General features: G+C 30.7%; 1 protein-coding gene across 1 annotated transcript; it reads right to left on the bottom strand.

The window, feature by feature from the left end:
• Window positions 1-6,712: 6,712 nt before the first annotated feature.
• On the bottom strand, window positions 6,713-9,648 carry LOC120082159 (leucine-rich repeat transmembrane protein kinase family protein). The gene is made up of 2 exons (XM_039037407.2): window positions 8,143-9,648; window positions 6,713-7,609 (listed from the first exon to the last, which is right to left on the bottom strand). Exons 1-2 carry the CDS (start codon window positions 9,485-9,487, stop codon window positions 6,939-6,941), a joined length of 2,016 nt encoding a protein of 671 aa, XP_038893335.1. The 5' UTR covers window positions 9,488-9,648; the 3' UTR covers window positions 6,713-6,938.
• Window positions 9,649-11,522: the final 1,874 nt, after the last annotated feature.

Here is an 11,522-nt window from a genome sequence, read left to right as displayed (position 1 = left end):
AAAATAATAATAATAATAATAAATGCTTCAATTAATTAATTTGTTTGAAATTTTCTTAATTTTGAAAAAACTAATTTTAAAATAAATTATATAGATATCTTCGTTCTTTTCATATAGATACTCTCATATTTATTTTAATTTTTCAATTCTTAGCTTACACCAATTTTCTCAAAAACCAAAATTTTATGTTAAAACATAAAATACCACCGGATTTCACAAAATTCCAAAATCAAAATCTTTTCTTAAAATATACCAAAACAATAAAAAGTCAAATAAAAAAATATCAGCCTAAATCGTGTTGGTCCTTAGGAATTTAATATTTATTTTAGTTCTTAGATAGCTTATCGAGCAAGGGGAGGCACAACATTGCACAAACGTTACAACACTTGTCCTTTGCGCCATTCATAGAGACAGTCTGCTAGGCAAGCGTTGTAATGTTGTCCAACAATGCCGCAACACTCTCCATTTGATACGTGTGCATGAAGACACACTCCTCCCAATTTGCTTCAGTATCACAGCGTTTTGGTATGTTTTGATTGTTGAGAAAATTGATGTAGGCTAAGAATTGGAAATTTTAAAGAAATATGAGAGTACTTAAATAGTCAAATATTTTTTATTTGACTATTTATCGTTTTTGTATGTTTCAAGAGGATATTTTAATTTTAGAATTTTGTGAACTTTTGTGATATTTTATGTTTTAACTTAAAATTTTGTTTTTTTATTTTGGTTGTTGAGAAAATTGGAGTAAACTAAAAATTGGAAAATCAAGAGAAATATAAGAGTATCTATTTGAAAAAAAAAATGAGGATATCTATAATTTCAAATTAGTTCTTTTCAAATTTAAGAAAACTTCAAACAAATTGATCACTACGAGCATTTTTTATTTTTTTTATTTTATTTTTAAGTCATTCAAAGAATTAACGGTTTTTGTTCAATTACTACCAAATGAGATATTTTTTAACTTTTATAAAGTTAAAGATATTTTTTAAACATTTTGACAATTCTGGGGTATTTTGAAACAAAACTTTAACGGTTTCCATCTAAAACTAACGGCAGTGGTATTTTTTTATAACTTTCTTTTTAACATTTAAGGGTATTTTTGAAACTTCAAGGACATTTTTTTTTTAGAAAGTGTAAACTTCATGGACATTTTTTTATAATTTAACTTTACAATGTTAGTTTTCCCCTTCTTGTTAAGGTATTACACTTTATATTAATTTTTTGATATTGTTATTATTTGTTACTATTTAATAATGGAGTATTAAATTTAATAGGTTAACAAGAGCCCTAAAAAGTTTAAAAGGAGTGGTTGTCCACATTATATTATGAGAAGTTGATGAGGATTTACGAAGATACAATGGCAATAGGATCTTATGCTCATCAATAAAAAAAAGTTCCATCTTATAATTCTGAAGATAAAACTAAAACTATGAATGATGTTCCTACAAACAGTGAAGGTTTTGGTCAAAGTAGTATGAGCAAAACCAAAAGATTATGTTGATGAAGAATTAGATCAATGCTTAGAAATTTTAAATAACACGAAGGATATTGTTAAATATAATGAATATTTGTGTCATTTTTTCAATTTTCAATTTATTATCTATTTGTGCCTCTTAGACATGTTTCTTCTATTATTTGTCCTTCAATTGATTAGTGAAAAGTATATAGGTCATTTTTACTTTAGTTGATGGGGTGGTTACAATTAAAAATTTTGAACGAGTTCTGGCGCTTATTTATAATTAGATGAAATAATGTTATAAAATTAGTTTACTACTCGTTATATATAAACAAAAATAAAAAGTGATTGTCAAATCATTTTTTTCTCAATTAGGAAAAAAACTGAAAACTGAAAATATAAAACAATTACCAAACAAAGCTGTTGTTTTTTGTTTTTCAAAAATAAAAAATAAAAATCAGTTACCAAACATATATGGTTTTTATGTTTAGAAAGTATAAATTTAAAAATAGAAATTAAAAAAAAATCAAAAACCAAAAATCAAAATGGTTACCAAACAAAGTCTTAATTTTTTACTAAAATCATTTCATGTTTCATTTCACTGATGAATTTTAAAGGAATTTTTAATCCTTGTAATAAAAACAAAATAATTAACCTATCGAATTGTCTCCTGATCCATATATAGTCCAAATATTCTAACCGTATACTTCAAATCTCAGAAGAAGGAAAAAAATAAAAAATAAAAAATAAAAAACAAAAACAAAACGGAAAAATGTTGATCGCGGTGAATGTGTTTAAACTTTTAATTTTACATTTAAAAAATTATTAACTTAATTAAAAAAATTCCGAACTTTACGGATTTATTAAACCAATATTATAAGTTTAACATCTTATTAGTTATAAATTTTATTTTTTTTCTAATAAATTTGGTCTTTTTATTAAAAAAATCAAATATGTCAATAATCTATGAAACGTGGAATTGAAAATTTTAATATATGTTTAGAGACTTTATTAGACACAAATTTTAGAAATTTATTACAAAAAATTTAAGTTTGAAAGATTATTAAGCACACAATTATAAATTTAAGGACTCGTTAAACATTTTCTAGGACTCAATAACCTATTATATACACCATTTGAAAAGTATGTATGGACTAAAAATTGTAGCCCCAGCCTTGATTATACATCATTCAAAAATCTAATTGTAATTACTTTCAATTTGATCTCTATTTAATAAAATATTGAGGTTAAAATTGAAACTCTCCAAAAGTTAGTAAAATTAATATACAACCCCTACCATTTTCAATTATGCTAAATATTACATATGAGTAAGAACCTATTTAATGAAGAATTTGAAAACAGAAATTTAAAAATAAGATATTAAATGAAAAACAGAGTTTATTTTAGGTTTTCATATATGTGTTTGGCAGTAAAATTCAGAAATTGAATTCTAATCTAAACAATTTCAAACTAATTATAGTTACCTACTAAATATTAGTTGTCAATAAATTTTTGTTAATTTATTTATGAACATGTTTTATGTTTAAAAAAATTGTATAACTATTTTTTTGCAATATTATATAATTTATAGGGGAAAAAAATGAAATTTTGATATCTATGATTTGGAGTAAGTTAAAATTTAAATCTTATGATTTATAATTAGAATTTAGTTTGATAAAAGTTTCCTAATAAATAGTCGCTATTGTAGAGGCTAATTAGAAGGATTTAACAAACTACACGAACTACCAAGAAACTCAATTCTAAATTTTAAAATCATATGTGCACTAACTTTTAACTTTATCCAAATCCTAGGAACCTTGGAATTTAACCCGATTTAATTTAAAATACATATTTTAATTTTAAAAAAATAATAAATTGTGATTATAACATGACATACTATGTTTCATATTTTTATCTTTATTTACTATAATTATGCATTTTAAATTTTAAAATTCATATTCTGAATATAACGAAAAAACAAAAATATTGTTTTCAAAATTTGCACCGTTCAGATCACTGAACCCGAAAACGATTTTCAAAAACAGAGTTTGGATTATCTGTCAAATAATAAATATATATTCGTTGAATTTAATAAATCTGAAAACATAAAACAAAATCGGATTGCAAACCAAACAAACTCTAATCAATTTGGAACAAGCATATAATTCAAAGACAATTTGTAGTTGCTTTAAACATAATTAATAAAGTAAACTTTTATTAAGTTATTATTTTACGTAAGATTGAAGATTTGATTTCATTCTATTCACTTTCATTAAACTCGATATATAAGTTGTAAATGAGGTAATGTTAAAACTAATTTGTTGGGTTAAGTACATGGATATATAAAAGACCCATCAATTAATAATCTATATAAAGTTTTATTTTAAAATGAAAGTTAAAAAATATAAACGTGTGTTAGAAACTTAGAAAAACATCCTCAACGCCCATGCAGTATTGGAAAAAAGCCCATGCCATTTTCTTTTGTGTCCCATTTATTTATTTTATTATTTTTTGATTTTCCATTTAATATTTTGCATATTTTACATTTGCTAATCTAAAATTTAATGATTAATAATGAGTAAACTACACATTTTCTCCACTCGGATTTGTATATAATTGGCCTAGAGACGTGGCGAATCTTGACTGAAATATGCGCAATTTCATTTCATCTTAAATAATTGAAAAAATATGGCATGTTGGAATTAAATAAATGAAATTAGGAATCTAAAAGTATAAATACTATAAATTAATTAGTGGGTTATCAATTGAGATAACACAATCTGATTTTGTTGAATAAGAAATTATTTGGAGCATAACATAAGTTATGAGTACTTTGGTTCTAAACTAATGTTGAATTTAGTTTTTAATAATTATGTGCAATACCAAACTAACCTAAACTACCTCCTTTGAACAAGTTATATGAGACCTCACTATTTTAAACAAATTAATTTGTGACTGATTATGTGCATGATACACCATACATCAATTTATATGGCGAGTAAATATCATACGTTGTACTAGAAAAATAAAAGATAGGGATTATAATGTTGGTATCAAATGTGGAGACAAAATATTTCAACTGATATGAATTTGTACGATAGACTTCTATTTTATAATGTATACCATTAATAGAAAAATGTCAATAAAATATATGTTGGACAATATAATTTAAAATGTCTCTCCAGTGAATGAGTTATTTGTATGAGGAAAAAATTTTAGGCCCCATTTTGTAACTATTCGGATTTTTTGTTTTTGTTTTTTAAAATTAAATCTATTTAATCCACATTTTTTACAATGATTTACATCTTTCTTAAGTACAATGGTTGAATCATTAACCAAATTCCAAAAACAACTTTTCGAAATCTATTTTTTTTAGTTTTCAAAATTTGGCTTTATTTTTTAAACCATTGGTGAAAAGTAAATAACAAAAGAAGAAATCTAAAGATAGAACTAATATCTATAGACTTAAGCTTCAAAAACAAAAACAAAAAAAAATGGTTATCAAACCGAACCTAAATTATGAAAAATATTCATGAACTTTGTATACTATTTTGAAAATATCTCGAACTTTCAAAATTTCTGATAATGTTCTTAAACTTTCAAAAATATCTCTTACGATTAGTTTTGAATGGAAATGGTGAGTATTTTGTTTAAAAAATAATCACGAATTTTTAACACCCTTAACTATAAAAAACAAGTTAAAAAATATTGCCTCATTTCAAAAATACCCCTTTCAAAAGTTTGATTAACACCCTTAATCATTCACACAGAAAAGTAAAATATCCTTGCCGTTGGTAATGACAAACTTTCATCTACACCTTAGGATCACCTTTTTATTGTTGCTTAATTATACTGACAATGTAGACATATTATTGTTTTAAATACTTTTACAATAATTTAATAATTATTTCTTTTGTATTATAAAATATTAGAAGAAGTCATTATTATAGTATATAATATCCAACCAAATATTTTTCAATTATAATAAAGATATATAATAAGAAAATAAAAGTTCATTAGGTAAATTTTGTTATCATCAAATTTGTAACAACATGATATTTTACTTTTAAATTTATGAATGTGAAAATAATAATATTATTGTGATTCATTACAAGAATTTTGAAGTATTTCTCTATTTTTTATTGAAATAATAATTATGAACATTCCAATTTCTCTCACTATGTGGATTACTTTTATCATTTTTTTATATGCTTGTGTAATATTTTATATAGACCTCTTACGATTTTTGTTTTTTGTTTTTTTTTCAGACTCTAAAAATAAAAGAGATGTGATTCAGGAAAATTATCCTAAGACTAATAACTACCTCTCACTCTTACTATAGTAAATACTACTTTGTATTCTCCAATTATTTCAAAATCTTAATTTGTTACCGTTTTTACTATTTTACATTCGATCATTTTTTTATTCATTGCTACAGTGCTTATTATTTTATTCTCAAACTAAAATAATTTACATCTCAAATACATATTATTATAACCCAAACTAAAATAACCTATACCCACACACATTATTATAACCCAATTATAATAACCTAGTGCTATAATAATGAATTCCTTATTCCAAATGCCCTTATAAAGTAACAAAAGTTGAAGATTATCTCATACAACCAAAGTTTGAGTAGATGCATATTTTTAGAGTATAAAATCGAGAGTTTTAAAGTTGGTCAAGGGAGGTTGCAGATTTTTAGGAAATCTATTCTAATAAGCTAGAAATTACGTGATTTTGCTCATAGAAGTAATTAATTAATTATTTTTTTTTTAAAAAAAGAAATGATTCTTTAAAAATTAATATACAAGTAGAATTGCTGCAAAATCACTTATACTCACTCAAAAATCAATCCCAAACGGGCTTTAAATACAATTCATGGCCTATTTAGAATAACTAATGCATGCCCAAAAAGTTTACATTCAAACCAAATTGGCCCTTAAAATCTTTACTCTCAAATAATCAATTTAAATTGAAACTATGAGCTTGAAATTTACTCGCACACATTCATCATTGAACTCCCACAGTCAACTTTTGGTAGTAGAGAATGTTTGAAAGAGTCAATTTTTGGGCCATCTCTTCGGATCGGCCCTAAACCACCCCCAATACGAAGAGTAGTTAACAAAGCTCCACAACCCACAAATATGTTCGGCCCCTTCTTTCATTTTTCTCCTCTGCCATTTACCATGACAGTCAATCAAACTCAGGAATCTTCATCATTCTCTCCTCTTTTAAACATTTTCATTACAATTACAAAATAACTCCGACTGCGGATTCATATTTATGCTTCTTTAATCAAAGTTAATTCTGATTATTTCCCAACTAAAACATGATTTTAGAGAACCTATTTGAATGGAGTCTGATTCTGAATACACTATGCCTAGAAACCAAAGCAAAAATGAAACTAAAAGGCCATAAAAATGTACAATACACACTCTACTATTCCTAATAACAAATTAAACATTCTCTCCGTCGTTTACTGACTAGCTCCTCCACCGCAAGTGCCCTCTGACACCGACGGTGATTCCGTCACCGAGTCAGACCCCTCGTGGAATGGCGACACCTCCACCCCACGGAGCTCGTCGATCATCTTCACCACATGGTTCATCTTCGGCCGTTGATCTGGCAAAGCCGATGTACAAGCCAACGCGATCTGCAGAAGCCCCACCATTTCCTCTTCAATGTCTTTGTATCTCATCAGCTCCAAATCAAAAACCTCCGCCGTCCACTCCTCTCGCACCACCGATTGAACCCATCGTGGCAAATCCAACACGCTACCGTATCCACCGCCTCCCGGCCCGCCATTTTCCACAACGGAGGGGCACTTTCCGGTCAGCAACTCAAGGAGAAGAACCCCAAACGAATACACGTCGGATTTCTGTGTCAGTTTCCGGCCCTCACCGCACTCCGGCGCTCGGTAGCCGTTGGATCGAGGAGTGGAAGGGGGAGTGAAAAGTGACAGTCCGAAATCAGAGACTCGAGCATTTCCCGATTGGTCCAAAAGAACGTTGGTGGATTTAATATTGCCATGTGCGAGCTTGAGGGACTTGCAGGAATTGTGAATGAAAGCCAATCCTCTAGCGGCTCCGGCGGCAATCTTCAACCTCGTCGTCCAATCCAACGGCGTCCGTCCAGGGCCTCTGTTCCCTGTCCAACAGTCAAAAAAATCATTACTATTCAACGGACAAATGAGCAGACCACTACAAACAATCGATGGGGGCTATCTCCATCTTCTACTTTTGGGTCATTTTCAAGGAAAACAAACGAAATCAAACAATTTAAATAAAGGGGAGACTGAGAGCAGATAAAGTAAAGACAGAATTATTTATTTGGTAGGGCATGGCACTCTGTTCCTCCATCAGTGAACAGTAAAAATCTAAAAATCCCCATTCCAAAATCGCAGATAAGCTGCTACTAATGCAACACTTTCGATACGGCCATAAATATTGCTTCCTTGTCTGGGAATTGTCGCCCGCTTGGTCTATCTTTCTACAAAATTATTAGCCCTAGAAAATAAAATCCATGTCTGTTTGACCATCTTCAGAGGTTCAACAATGGCGGAACTACATTCTTAGACTACGAACAAAAATGGTTTAATAAAAATTAAATTGCACAATGGAAAGAAACCCAGCAGAATAAAAGGCAAAATAATGATGGGTTTAAATGAAAATTTTGAGTACCGTGAAGAAGCCAGAACAAGCTGCCATTGGGCATGTAATCATATACCAATAACTTCTCCTCTCTCGCAAAATAGTAAGCTCTCAAGCTTACAATATTCGCATGTCTCAACCTTCCCAATACTTCCATGTGCTGCTCAAACTCTCGTTTCCCTCCAACCTGCGCATCTTTCAGCCGTTTCACCGCCACCACATTGCCGTCGTCGAGAATCGCCTTGTACGAAGTTCCGAACCCACCTTTACCGAGCATTTCCGCGGAGGCTCGAAGCAAATCTTCGAGCTCGAACCTTTTTACTCCCTCGAAGAACACCATTCGGCCTCTCTCAGTTCCGGCCTGAGCCGGATATGGACTAGAAGAGTAAACAATCTTCTCGCTCTCCAGAAGCTTCGAGCCCTTCCCGTCTCGGGCTTTGTCAGCAGAGTTTTTCCAGAAATAACAGTAGAGAAGTAGCGATACCAACGCTAACACCAAAACGTCACCGAGAATTATGGCGATTAGGGCTAGAGAACCTATCTTTCCCGTGCCGTGGTGGTGGGTATTTTCCGGCTTTGTTTCGGCTGCAACTCCGGGAAGGGAAGTCGGAGAAGATGAAACCGTGAGGTTCCGCGGCGGTGTAATGGGCGAGGCAATTGCTCCTTCGGATCCGGGTTCCGTCGGGTTACTGACAATGCCCTTGCAGCTCTGAAGAGGAGATCCACACAAACCCATGTTCTGGCCGAAAGAGGACTCAGGAAATACCGACAACGATTTGGGGATTTCACCGGAGAGACGGTTTGCTGAAATATTAAAGTCCTGAAGATTCGGCAGGTTCAGTTCCAAAATGGGACCAGAAAACCGGTTATCTTCGAGGCGGAGAGTGAGAAGATGAGTCAAACGGTTAACAGAAGCCGGTATCTCTCCGGTCAGGTTATTGTGAGAGAGATCGAGACGGTAAAGCCTGAAGAGGGACAAAAAAGAAGCCGGGAAGTCACCGGAAAATGCATTGTACGAAAGAAACACAAGTTTGAGAGCTTTGAAGTTGGAGAGATCGGGAATGGGACCAGAGAGACGGTTCCGCTTGAGGCTCAGCACTCGTAACTGAGTCAAAGCAGTAAGAGGTCCGATAGAGCCTGTAAGATCAAGATTCTCAAGAACCAACCTCGAGACCCTGTTTCTGAGGCAAGAAACTCCATCCCAAGCACATGGGTTAGAGGTAGAGTTCCATGTAGTGAGCTTATTCCCTTTATCAGACGCTGCTTTGAACGCCATTAAAGCGTCTAAATCTAGGTTCGAAGAGGCATAAAGACATGTAAAGTGGAGTAAACAGACATATAGAGCTAAATGCGACAGCAGAGTAGACGCCGCCATTGTTGCTCTGAAAGAAAACTCTGAGAGAGAGAGAGAGAATGGGAAGAAGAAAGGGGTTTAGACGTGTATTAGAAGAAGAGTAAGGGAGATGTAATTAATAGAAAGTAAAGGGGCAACAATGCAATAAATTTTTCTTTCCTTTTACCGGTGAGCGAGCCGGACCCTTGGAGTATGAGGAACTGGAAAAGCTTGTAACGTGTACTGTATTAACTGGGAGATAAATTTTATACGAAATGACAGCAACACCCCTCCCCAAAAAATTACCGTTGGTTTAAAACTGATTGTTTTAAACGGGAAGAAGGTATTAATAGTGGTGGAAAAACCATGCGATAATTTAGCTCAATTATGCTCGGACTGACATTAGAGTTGCATCGTGAACTAATCCTTTAATTTATTCATGTGTTGTAATGTATAACATTCTTCAATTTTTTTTTTTTTTTTTTTTTTGTAAGGATAGAGAAATTATTCAAAGTGGCTGAAATAATCTAACCATATGGTTTTATCTTTTATGTCATTGGATGTAGGAGGAAGACACTAAAAAATAAGCTGAATTACAATTTTAATTTCTGGATGTCATCTTTTGCTTCAATCCATTTAGGCGTTGTAATTCGAAACTCTTCTCATTCAATACTTGTAATTAGGGTTCGCAACAGGAAGGGACGGATTCGAGGAATGATTCCCTACCCCTATCTCCACGGGAAAGCTTCACCCCATCTTCGTCCTCATCCCTATCAATTGAGAGTGAGAACAAGGACAAGGATTCCTCGTTGGGGCGAGAACCCATCCCGATTTTTAAGCATAAATTATCACAAACAATTTTTTTTAAAAAAAAAAAATAGTAAATTGCTTATAACACTAAATATAAAAAAAAAATTTAAAAAAACAGAAAATTAAATTTAAAAAAACACATATAAAATTTATAGAAAGAAAAAAGAAGCAAATAGTGGAAAAAGAAAGGGTTTTTTAAAAAAATTGCATCACAGTAAAATTAAACACAAGATTAGCATGAAATGTTTTTCTTTTAAAATATTCTTATAAACATTTATTTAATATATAATTTGTTGGTATATATATTTATAATTTTTACCATATATAATAGGAAATTTGTATCAAATAATACAAATAGGAAAAAAAATTATCCTATATTCCACGTTTGGAATATTTGCTAATATAGCAACTGTTGACTGGTCAAGGTATTAGTTTTTTAAATATTCCTTACCCTCTTTTTCCCTTTATTAATTTTCCTTTTCTACATTTTTGATCTCGTTGTTTTCAGAAGTGCATCTTCGATTCAGGTGTAGAAACGTTCAATGAATTCAAAAGTTTGAAGCTCTCTATTCGAAATCGTGAAGCTCGCCAATTCAATTCATGGGTTTGTTTTCATTTTCCCTATTGCATCTTCGACTGTGAGTTATTTTACTTTGAGTGTTCTTTTTCTCGATTTTGTTTTTTGTTTTCTTTTTCAATTTCTTCAGCTCATTTACTCTCTTCTTTCTCTTTTTCTTAAGAACCTAATGATTAGTTCAGCTCATTGATAACAAAGTGGATTATGAGGGAAGTTTGTTGTGCTTTCATTCAGTTTTGCTTTCTTCATTGTGTTGTTCAATTTTTCTTTGATATTTTGAGTTTTGATCAATTAATTAAGTTAGGGCTTGCATTCTTCACTCTTTTCTTTAATTATTTTGAAGTTTTCATTCTTAACTCTTTTCTTTGATATTTTTTTTTAAATTGTATAATATTTGTAGAAACATGTCTATTTTGATGTTTGATATTACGACTACCTTGTCTTTTTGTTTGTCATTTATGATTTTATGCAATTTTCACTGTATTAACTTAGGGTTTAGAAGTTACTTTCATCAATCAAAATATATCAATTGGCTATCATTGATAGTGACTATCACTTATAGAATATATGTGACTGCTATCATTTTTTATGTATTTATTGTTTCTTGTTGATATCCATTGAAAGACATGCCTAGTTATAGATTGGTATCAATGATAGTGATAGGTTTATATTTGCTTTTGATAGATATTA

This window comes from Benincasa hispida, chromosome 7 (assembly GCF_027475165.1).
Source record: "Benincasa hispida cultivar pf3 chromosome 7, pf3_genome.v1.1, whole genome shotgun sequence".
NCBI lineage: Eukaryota > Viridiplantae > Streptophyta > Magnoliopsida > Cucurbitales > Cucurbitaceae > Benincasa > Benincasa hispida.
Note: the sequence above shows the minus strand (reverse complement) of the source record. Positions and strands in the feature narration are given on the sequence as shown.